This window comes from Oscarella lobularis, chromosome 1 (genome assembly GCF_947507565.1).
Source record: "Oscarella lobularis chromosome 1, ooOscLobu1.1, whole genome shotgun sequence".
Lineage (NCBI taxonomy): Eukaryota > Metazoa > Porifera > Homoscleromorpha > Homosclerophorida > Oscarellidae > Oscarella > Oscarella lobularis.
Genome location: NC_089175.1, coordinates 1,753,630 through 1,764,099, shown reverse-complemented (window position 1 = coordinate 1,764,099; position 10,470 = coordinate 1,753,630). Strand labels below are relative to the sequence as shown.

The window sequence follows — 10,470 nt, the reverse complement described above, 5'->3', positions numbered from 1 at the left end:
GTCGACGATTTCGCCCTTGCAGAGGGAAGAGCGCCAACAAGAACAACTGAAGCAGAAACGCGGTTCGGTTACGGTTATAAGAAAAATGTCCTGAATATACGGTGAAGTGCAATTGAAAATATGAACAGCGGAGACGTCGCCTTTCCTGTTGCCATTGGGAGAGTCCAAGAGGATGAGTGACAGTGAGGTGCGTGACTGCGTGTGCTCTGCGTGTGTACTTGTTAGTCTTCTATTTAGAGCCCGTATACGAGTCTAAAAATAACTTGAGTGAACGAAAAGTTTTTAGTTATCATTTGTGCACTATATATGTATCATCGATCTTTCTCTCTCATCACTGAGGGTGAGGTGAAAGATACAAATCATCCGACTGTTTCATAGTATTTATTTCTGCCCAATCAATATAATATGCGGCAGTTTCGTCGTTCTTTTGTGTTGCCGCTCCTGTAGGTGAGCAGACTTTGGTCGAACTCTCCTCAAGTTACATCTCGGTTACTTTCTTACCTGAATCGCGGTCTATCTGATGATTCCTAAACGAAATGGAGTCATTGTTTCCTATTTCAGGAATCTCTTCATACACGGGATCATTAGACACGTCTCTCTACAAACAAAGAAAACAGGCTAAATAGAAAAATTTCTGTAGTAGAATAGCAAACGATACAAGATTTTCTTCCAATGGTGTCACAGTGACAGAGGTTCCGTTATACGTCACGCTCGTGCCTCCGCCGGGCGTCCCAACATACTTACGTGTTGACCTGCCCGTGGCAACAGTGACTCGATTCGCCAAAACAGTCGACTATAGTTTGTCACGTCAATATTAGACATAAAAATAAAAAAAGAATTTAGCAAACCGAGTGGAAGCCTGCTTTACGACGCGTCTTGCGCCTTAGCAAAGAAGTGAGCTTAGGAAAAGGACGCTTTCAAAATTTGCAATACTGACCTGACAACCACGACGACTATTATGATAGCCGCTACAACGATTGAAACGGCTATGCCAATTCCAATGTAGTAATAAATACTCAAACCAGAGCTGTCGCTCTTGTTTGAATCCACTTTCGTTTCCGTACCAGAGTAAGAGCGATTTGTGGGAATTGGTTGTGTCCCAGACGCCTTGTCAGACACAAGATGAAAACGACTCGTCGTATGTGCCGGTTGAGTAGTTGACGATCCATCTGTTGTCGTATGTGCCGCCTGATTAGCTGAAAAGCCACTTGTCGTCACATGTGCCGTCTGAGTAGTTGACGGGCTATCAGATGGCTCTAGAGATGATCCTTTGGTAGGCACTAACGTTGTCGCTAATTGATTTGGCAGGGGTGCACTCGTTCCATCGCTGAGATTTGTAGGCCACGTCTGCGTTGACGGCACACTTGTGCTGGGAGATAATGTAGCTAAGAGCAAAAAGTCTACAGTACTGCATGTAGATGCGAGAAAATGTTCTTTTTACCGTATAACTCAATCTTAGAGTACGCTGCAATTGCTGTTAGACCTGTACCCAAGCCGGAAACACTGCGCCGCACAAAACTGCTGCTTGTGTTGCGCGTGTCGGCTATTCGAATGCTAGACGAATCAATGACTGCCACAGTTGACTGACCCACAGCAATTGCGACGGGAGTTCCGGCACCGGCAACAGCATCCTATGCACAGTGCGTCGGTGCGGTAGTTTCTCTTTTTCTTGTAGGTCGAAACTTACGCTTTCCTCCTCTTCTAAGTCATAAACGTTGACGTACTCGTCGTTACCATCAATCCAATATAATTTCCTCGTCGAGTCATCAAGGGCTACCGATATAGGACTATCCTTCTCGTTGTCGTTATCGTCGTTTCCTATGAAATCTTTAGTGCGATCTACTTTGCCGGACTGAGGTATTTTCACGTCTCCCACGGTCTTATCTCCAGCAAAATACAACACCCTAAATAAGACAGTTGTTTGCAGTAAAAGCGGAGAGTCTGCTGAATTGTACGTTTGGTCTGTGATTGATTGATCGACAACCATACTTCGAACTTTCTTGTAATCGCCATGTTCATCAATCAGCGTGTCTGTGTTTCCACTGAAATCGCTGCGCACCAGTTTGCCTTTTCTACCATCGCCATTAATCCAATAGAGTTGTTGAGCCGCCCAGTCCACGGCACAAGCCTCCAATTTCAGTTTTTCCCTGTTTTCGTTCTCTTTGCCAGTTTTCTGGACGATAAGCGTGGTAGGATCTCCGACACCAACACCTGTCGCAAAACAAATTGACCAAAAGCGGATTGAGTAAGAAGCTTGCACCCACCTGTCCGCCAAATCTCATTCGTCCGATCGTTGCAAATAAAGATCTGAGACGTATTCGCGTTGACGTGGATCGAAGAGACTCCGCTACCTGTGAACTGCAGCGCGCGTACGGAATTTAGTTCGAGATTAACTTCCAACAGATGACTGCCATTGGCCACAAGAAAAAACTTGTCTAAGAAAAATGAGAAGAGTTAGATCAGACACAACCCACCCTGTCAGAGCAGAGCAGAGCAGCCACAAGGTTACTAACTACAAAATTGCATTAGACGAACGTACGTGTTTAGGGTGGCGCCGGTGCCGGTGAACAATCTATGCTCTCTTCACCCCCCTCTCCCTCTACTTCTGTTTAATTGCTACTACTGTATTGATGATACGTATACCAGACGGTAGAGTCGCGAAAAGAGGATGGATGGCATAGGGTCTACACGTAGACTTACCGTTTCCTATCTTAGCATTCTCTTCGGACGATTGCCTTTTTGTCAGAGATCGATCAACGGCTAGAAAAATAATCGTCGGAGTTACGGAGACGGCGTGTTGGCACCGTTACCGTCGCTGAGAGATGCGACTGCAAAAACAATCAGCCACGTCGCTTGCATGTCTTTAGAAAAGTGAACCTGTACGTCTGGGAAACCGTCGCTCGCAAAAGGAATTAGGGCGTCGCCGATTGCACGTGCGTACACTGAAAGTGATTCCTACAACTCGACTGACTCCTGTCGGAGATTATTTCTAATTCAACGTCTGCCTGCTAATTCCCTAAACCGAAATGTCGAAAAACAATCTACCCGTGCAAAAAGAGTCTCATATAGGCAGATTCCCCTCAGCTAGGCGTCGTGCGAAGGCTTACTAGAACTTATTGTCGTATGTATGCGTAGCAGGAAGAGGCCCCCGGCTCGTGCGCACGAATGCCATCGCACTGCCGTTGTTATCGTACAGTGGCGTCGCATTTGAAGACGTAGCGAACTGTGACCGTGCACCATAAGCACTGACAATCTCATTTGCCAAAGTAAGGCGGTTGTCGTAGTCTGCTTCAAAATCGTTTGGTTCCAAGTAGTCATCAGGATTAGCATCTGGTTCCAAATAGTCGTCAGCATCGGCGGCGGAGTCGTCCTTTTCCTCTCTGTCAGACACTTCCATGTACGAGTGGTAATCAACTTCGTCTTCCTATATAGAAACAATAGAATTTCAGAGCACTCTAAAGTTTTGAGAATAAACTTTTTCTTGCTCGGGTTGCTCGGGTTTCTCAGAGTCACTTGATCTGCCACGTTCTGTCACTACTGCAGATTTATTAGTAGCCACTGTGGACTATTCAATAGACAATAGATCACAAGTAAGTGTATTGCTGCGACCATTACTAACCATTTCCAAAGACTTGCTTGGCGTTTTTCTGGGCTTCGACCTAAGAGTGGGTTTTCGGAGCAACTTTTTAGCTGAAAGACTCTTAGTCAGATTACCTGAAGAGCGCAATGAGCATCATGAGAATAGCTAATACAACGGAAGAAGCGATTCCGACGCCCATAAAAAGACCCGAACCTCGTACGTCACTGCCTAAAACGTCAAAAAAATTAAAAAAATTAAAAAGTTTGCGGTTGCGGCCACTTGTGAACTCTGGATTCGCCTCATCAGCGTCGCACATTCGCACGTCGTTCACACACAAGTCGCAAAGTTCGCCCGCAAAACCACTACGACATCTAAAGAGCAAGACAATTACTGCGCATTAGCAATCTTTAATTAATAGAATACGCACTTGCAGACTATTTTCTGTTCCGGTTTCTCTTCAACGCACGTTCCTCCGTTTTGACATCTGCACTGTTGTGACGTCATGGTCGGTTCTCCCGTCGTCGGATTCCCGGTCGTCGGATTCGCGGCGGTGACACTGCCCGTCGACCGTTTTCCATTTTCAGGAAACGGTTTCGTCGCTGCATTGTTCATCTTATTGATCGAAGCAGAAGTGGGTTTTCGATCACTCGTCGAATCGGTTGGATTCGCGCCAGCAACGATTTGGTCAATTCTAAGCGGAGTCTGAGAAGTCGGGACCACTACTACTATGCAGAGAAGTGCAGTAAAAAAAAAACGCACGCGGAGCCTCGTCGTACCTGTTGACTGTTGTGCAGAAAACGCAGCAATTGCTGTCAGATCTGCTCCCACGCCGTCGACATTACGCTGCATAAAAGTCGTGCCCGCGCTTGAGTCAACCGTTCTAATACTGGACGTCTCGATCACTGCCACGGTTGACTGACTGACAGCAATTGCAACAGGACGTCTCGCTCCGGTAATTGTACCCTAGCGTAGCGATCCATTCTCTTTCACTAAAACGAACAGGAAAACTTACGCTTTTTCTAGTTTTCAAGTCATAGTGTTTGGCTCCGTGAACACCATCTTCAATCCAATATAATTTTCCCGCAGATCCATTGAGAGCCAACGATATGCAAGGTCTAGAAGAACTGCCGTCGTCGTCGTCATCGTCGTCGTCGTCGTCGTCGTCCCCACCCCCGCCGCCTATGACGTCTTTGGTGCGGGTGATTCGGCCCGACGGAGATATTTCCACTTTTCCTATCCTTGCCTGCCTGGTGTAGTAAAGCACCCTGTTGAGAACAAACCTTTTCAACAAAGCACTTTCCACATATATGCACATCGAACGTTTTGTCCGTTATCGACGAATCGATGGCCATGCTTTGAACCGTTTTATAATCGGTGTGCTGCTCCAATAACGTGTCGTGACGTCCGCTGAAATCGCTATAGACGAGTCGACCCCCGCCGCGTCCATTGATCCAGTAGAGTCGTCGCGTCGTCCAGTCCACCGCACACGCTTTCAACTCGAGTACCTTCCTGTTTTTGTTCTGCCCGTCGCTCTCTTCTTTGACTATCAGCGTCGTCGGATCGCCGGCGTTGATTCCTGGCCGAGAAAAAGAATCGACAAGCCAACCCCCCGAAAATAGATTCGTATACCCGTCAAACGAATCTCGTTCGTCCGATTGTTACAGAGGACGATTTGCGACGTGCTCGCATTGAAATGAATCGATATGACCCCGCCGCCGGTCGACTGCAACACGCGAACGGATCTCAACCGGAGATCGACGGCCAATAGGTGACTTCCATTCGCGACGAGGTAAAAGTCGCCTAGAGTCAGTTCGTCGTTCTATAGCTGCGATATTTACACAAGACAGTGCGGTTGGGACCACAACGTTCCGTCCCGTCTCGTGCATGCATTCCCCTCCTCACGTTCTCACCACTTTCTGTAGACGATTGTCTCTTTTGCACGGGATGAGCGCTGGCTGAGAAGAACCGTGAATTGTTGATATAAGAAAAAGAGAAACAGATTTACTGTGACATGCAATTGCATGAAGTATCGTCAGAACGACGACAGCTGCCATTTGTTAGGAGAAGGCGACGAAGCAATGACGTGGGAACAAATGATCATCTCTAGGGACACAGCGCATCGCGAGAGGAATCAGGACCGGTGCGGTGTGGTGTGGTGAAAAGACGCACGTCCGAGTCCATACAGATGTGACTCTAATGAAATAGGTGCGCTGTACAATAACATAGCGATTAATTAATCGACCGACCTTGGAAAAAAGTCCCCGAAATGCCTTTAGACTGTGCCGTCGCCGCCTTTCTTAGTCATAATTGAACGCTGTCTCGTCTCCCCTAAATGTCTGGGTCGCTTGCAGCAAGGATACTAGTATCCCTCTAGTATCCTTGCTTGCAGCTCACCGATCGCCGAGACGACGATGTCGTCGGCCATGCGTGTTTTGGCGTCGCGAAATGGCCACCTTTTTCCGTCCATTTTCGTCCTCCGAAGCGTCGGTTCGTTTGCGAGGTCGCGTTTCTAGTACGCGCATGCGCAGTAGGTGCCGTCAGACAACGATTTTCGCTATCAAAAAATTATTTCACCAATAAAGTGCAGCAGATTTCATTTCTCCGCAATTGCATTGGAGATTTGAAATCAGCATTTCTGCCAAGACGTAATGCAAAAGAAGTTGCAGCGAGTTGCCCATGTGCATGTACTGTACAGTGTCTAGTATAAAAAACAACGCGTCGCTGTACAACAACAACAAATCAATCAATAATCTTAGAAAAAAATAAAAATCAGCAAAAAGGCTGATAATAACGTACAAATCCCATGTTCGTTCTTACTTAATAATAATTAATTAAACCGTCGCCATCGCCGCTTTCTTCTCCAGCAGAAATATCCTCTGCTTCAGTTTCATCTGACTCGTATTGAACTCGCTTCTCAATCGCTTCAAACTCTCGCTCAACGCTCTCACCTCCTCCTCGAGATCCCGCGACGTCCCGCGTCCGACCGCCCGATCGTCAAACGGCACCGAACTAACGACAACCCCGCCCCCGCGCGACGATCTTCTCACCGCCGTTCGCGGCCGATTCTCCTCGCGAACGGCCTCCTCGCGCGTCAACAGCCCATCCTTAATCAATATATTCCGTCCCCGTTCCTCGAGCCTCTGCTTGGCGACTGGATACTCGGTCAACACCTCGAGAAGATCGCGTTTCGCGAGCGAGAACAAATACGAATAGCCGACCGATCGCACGGTCGCCGTTCGTCGATTATTAACGCCACCCAAATTCAAAATGCTAATCTCGCCGAAGCAACTCCCGTCGACGAGCGTCGTCAAGACGGACGTCTCGTCGTCGCCGAGCACTTGAAGTCGTCCGTGCTTGACGATATACATCTCCTTGCCGACGTCGTTCTTCCGACAGACGTAGTCGCCGGGCGAGAAGAGTTGAGGACGAAGTTTGAGAACGAGATCCTGAAGGAGACCGGCTTCGCAATCCTTGAATATGTCGACTTTGCGCAGGGTCGCCAAGTGAGCGTAGATCGCTATATCGGCCTTGAGCTTGTCCGGCAGCGTGTCGAGAATCTGCTGCTCGTCGAGCGAATGATTCGACGTCCACAGATAGTCGAACCACTGTATGACGCGCGTCTCCATGTCCTTGCTCACGTTGCGCTGGTGCATGTACTGCTTGATGCCGTCCATGCGATCCTGAAACTCGTTTCGCGCCGCGTTCATGTTCGATATCGTGTAGCCGACGTTGCCGACGATCGTCGCGAAGATGAGCACGCCGACGAGAAAGTCGAATATGACGAAAGCGTACTCGGCGTCGGTCGCCGGTTCGGGCGTTTCGCCGATCGTCGTCAGGGTTTGCGTCGACCAGTAGAGACTGTAGACGTATTTGCGAGTCAGATTGCCCCATTCGCCGATTGGCGACGGATAGACCCAGCGATCGGTGCCGTGACCGATCGACTTGGAGAGAGCGAAGTAGATGCACGCGTTCCAGTGGATGCAGATCATGATGTAGAGGACGAGACTCGTTACGCGAAAGACGTTTGGGAAGCTGATTTTGCTCTCGGTTTTGCTGAAGAAGAGCCACATGCGATGGATTTTGAAGAGACGGTTGAGACGAAGGGCGACGGCGCTCGGGCCCGTTGCGATGTAGAAGATGTCGAGGGGTAGAATCGATAGGACGTCGAGCCAGAAGGCCTTCAATTTGACGTAGTGCCAGGCGAGTTTGGTGAGATCTTTCACGGGGAGACCTTGTTCGAGATAACCTAAGGGTTTCGATTGAAAAAAAATAACAAGGATTAAATTAACTATAGATATCATTAGTGTTATATTGAATTCAGAGTTGAAAATAGCATAGCAACGACTGCCTTGTCTGTCCAAGACTTTATCGTCGATTACGCTTTTAATTAAATAGAAATTTGCATGTGTTTAGATCCTAGCTAATTTATGGTCCAGTAGCGTCTATGCAAATTGAGCTGAGGGGTCCGTCAGGGTCCATTCTAAAATACCATAGCAACGTTGATTATTGTGTCTGTCCCGAGTTTTTCACACAAACTTATGTGTCTATGAATATCTGTGCATATGCATGTCTATGATCAGAGGCTCCTAGCTTCTGTATGATCAGCTATGGCAAATTGAGTTTTGAATAACCACGGTAACGTCTGCCTGTCTAAGAAACTACCCTCTAAAAACCGCAAGTCTTCCATCACAGGCTACTGTAAGGTAGTGCCATGACAACGTCGATCTGTCTGGCGTGGGAAATCGGATTACGGTTTGCCTTACCTGTTCTAAATTGAAAAGCCATGTCGATGATGTAGACCGAATCGCACGCGTAATCGAGCGTAATCCACGCGGCGAAATATTCCTCTTGCAGCTCGCTGAAGCAGGCGCGCGCAATGATCAACCAAACGTTGTACTGAACGGCGAGCGTCACGAGAAAGAGCCATCGATAGAGAAACTCCGACGACGGATTAATGATCCACGGCACTTTGCCGCGTCGTCGCGCGTTTTCTCCGCCGCCGCCGTCGCCGTTTCCGTCCGTTTTGCCGCCAATCGCGTCGTCGTCGACGGCGAACTCGTCCAAGAGATTCGGAGCGGCGATTTTGAGGCGTTTGAGAAGGGGATCGGGCTCGGGCGGCTGTCGCTCTTTGCGTTTCGCCCAGTCGCGTATGACCTGAAGTGTTTTGACGATTTTCGCGAAGCCGCCGCCGCCTTCCGCCGACGCCGCCGCTTCGTTTTCGCCCTCCGGAGCGTCGGTTCGACTGGGAGAGTCTCGCGTCGGGTCGGTACGATCGTTTTCGTCATCCGGGGTGGGTTCGATCACTTCGATGACGTTTCCCGCGTTCTCTGTTTCGATTTCTTCTTCTTCTTCCTGGCATATTTCCTCCTCTAGAAGGTCGAGTTCGACGGCGTCGAACTTCGCCATTGCGCTTGCGAAGAAAGAGACCCACGCAGCTGTTCGTGTTTATCCTTACGGTGGGGTGGATGACGTTTAGGTTTCTACCCCACGCGGGGACGCGGCATGCGCACTTGTCCGATAAATGTACCAAGTTACACAGGACAAAACGACGCAAATCAATCTGCTTAATTAATTAAACCGATGAAGATTCGGACAGAGCAGCATTTCGCAAGTCATTACCCGTTGGAAATTCCCGCATTTCCTCTCCATTGCCATCATGATGGGCAGGATCATCTTCACCAGCATGCCTGCCGCAGCTTTTTCTCCACGAATGCATAACAATTCTTTTGAGCGAAGCCCACGCCGTCTTTCCGTCTTCTCGCATTTCCGTGCGCCACTTTCCAAACTGAGCCGATTCGGTGGCGAGAAGACCGAGCGACCAGAGCGAACCGTAGACGATGAGCATAGAGACGACAACCCAAGCGCAGACGGCAATCAAACCGAGATATTGAACACCATACTGAACCGCCGCACTGCCCAGAAATTCGTGACCGTAAAAATGTAGAAATCGATCGTCCCTGAGAAAACAGACAGAGATAAACGCGATCTCTTCATAGCGTTATGAATTTAGGGTTTTACCTGTTGTGTACAAAACTGAGACTTGAAAAAAGAGCACCACAAAGACCGCCCATTCCTTACGAAAAACATAATTAATTAAAATATAAGCTTCCCATTTCTCTGACTTACCATGAACGGGAAAAGCGTGTAAAGCGTCATGAAGACGAAAAATCTGTTCAATTACAACACCCAACTATATATATAAAGAGAGACAAATTCCTATTCATAGTATTTATATTTGAAATTTTCTCACCTCGTAGAAATCGACGCAAACCACTCCAATGACAATAGCCATGTACGAAGGGATGACGTTTCCGCATGCGGTAATAGCAACCAAGCCAACGAGCATGGCTATAAATCCAACATCACCAGTCATTTAACAATACCACGAATTTTCTTTACCGTGCAAAATTTCAATGAGGTTGATGTCGTCGCCGCTGGGATACCACTGTATCCCAATTTGATCCATTTCAATTTCTTGATGATCGGACAAGAGGCCGCGTCGCTTCAGTTCTCGCTGCAGTAAGAGCCACTCTTGCATCCGATGGTTGACAAGATTTTGGTCTGCTTCGTCTAAAGACAACAATACAATCCAAAAACGCTTGCAGCAGAGTAAAACAAAAATCTTACCTGTTTGATCGTGATCCTGATGCTCCTCCTGTCGACGTATCACTTCGGGATCCTTCATCTTCGCCGGTCCCGCGTAGGCCATCACAAGCAGAAAGATATAAAGCGGTAGTAGTGCGGGCAACGACACGACGAAGATAATGAAAAGCACGACGAGTTCGACGATGTGAACGTGCAACTCGTGATGCTCCAACTTGTCGATGTCCATGTGAGAACCGAGCGGAAATCGACTCCTCATCCCGCACAACGCGCCGACGACGTCATCG

The 10,470-nt window shown here is 48.2% G+C and overlaps 3 protein-coding genes across 12 annotated transcripts; all 3 read right to left on the bottom strand.

Annotated features, from left to right (window-relative positions):
* Positions 1–6,082, bottom strand: LOC136189035 (serine-rich adhesin for platelets-like). Of its 10 annotated transcripts, none has more exons than XM_065976910.1 (15): positions 5,975–6,082; positions 5,827–5,908; positions 5,586–5,773; positions 5,491–5,535; positions 5,210–5,380; positions 4,901–5,156; positions 4,593–4,845; positions 4,357–4,543; positions 4,008–4,305; positions 3,860–3,951; positions 3,715–3,808; positions 3,620–3,659; positions 3,476–3,565; positions 2,701–3,424; positions 2,382–2,435 (listed from the first exon to the last, which is right to left on the bottom strand). In XM_065976910.1, exons 3-14 carry the CDS (start codon positions 5,632–5,634, stop codon positions 3,107–3,109), a joined length of 1,893 nt encoding a protein of 630 aa, XP_065832982.1. In that variant the 5' UTR covers positions 5,635–5,773; positions 5,827–5,908; positions 5,975–6,082; the 3' UTR covers positions 2,382–2,435; positions 2,701–3,106. The 10 variants fall into 10 exon arrangements, with proteins under 10 accessions (XP_065833010.1, XP_065832996.1, XP_065833004.1 ...); XM_065976883.1 differs by having other exon boundaries at positions 2,701–2,828; positions 2,878–3,424; positions 5,827–6,075; XM_065976903.1 differs by having other exon boundaries at positions 5,827–5,916; positions 5,975–6,066.
* Positions 6,083–6,240: 158 nt separating this feature from the next.
* On the bottom strand, positions 6,241–9,011 carry LOC136199801 (cyclic nucleotide-gated channel alpha-3-like). Its single transcript, XM_065990103.1, has 2 exons — positions 8,344–9,011; positions 6,241–7,826 (listed from the first exon to the last, which is right to left on the bottom strand). The coding sequence occupies exons 1-2, from the start codon at positions 8,984–8,986 to the stop codon at positions 6,412–6,414; spliced, it is 2,058 nt and encodes a 685-aa protein (XP_065846175.1). The 5' UTR covers positions 8,987–9,011; the 3' UTR covers positions 6,241–6,411.
* A 74-nt stretch (positions 9,012–9,085) lies between these two features.
* Positions 9,086–10,470, bottom strand: LOC136199804 (uncharacterized; the record flags this gene model as incomplete). The annotated part of the gene is given in 6 exon segments (XM_065990106.1): positions 9,086–9,537; positions 9,599–9,653; positions 9,707–9,770; positions 9,831–9,928; positions 9,980–10,150; positions 10,208–10,470. Coding segments are annotated over 6 exon segments (1,008 nt in total). The 3' UTR covers positions 9,086–9,152.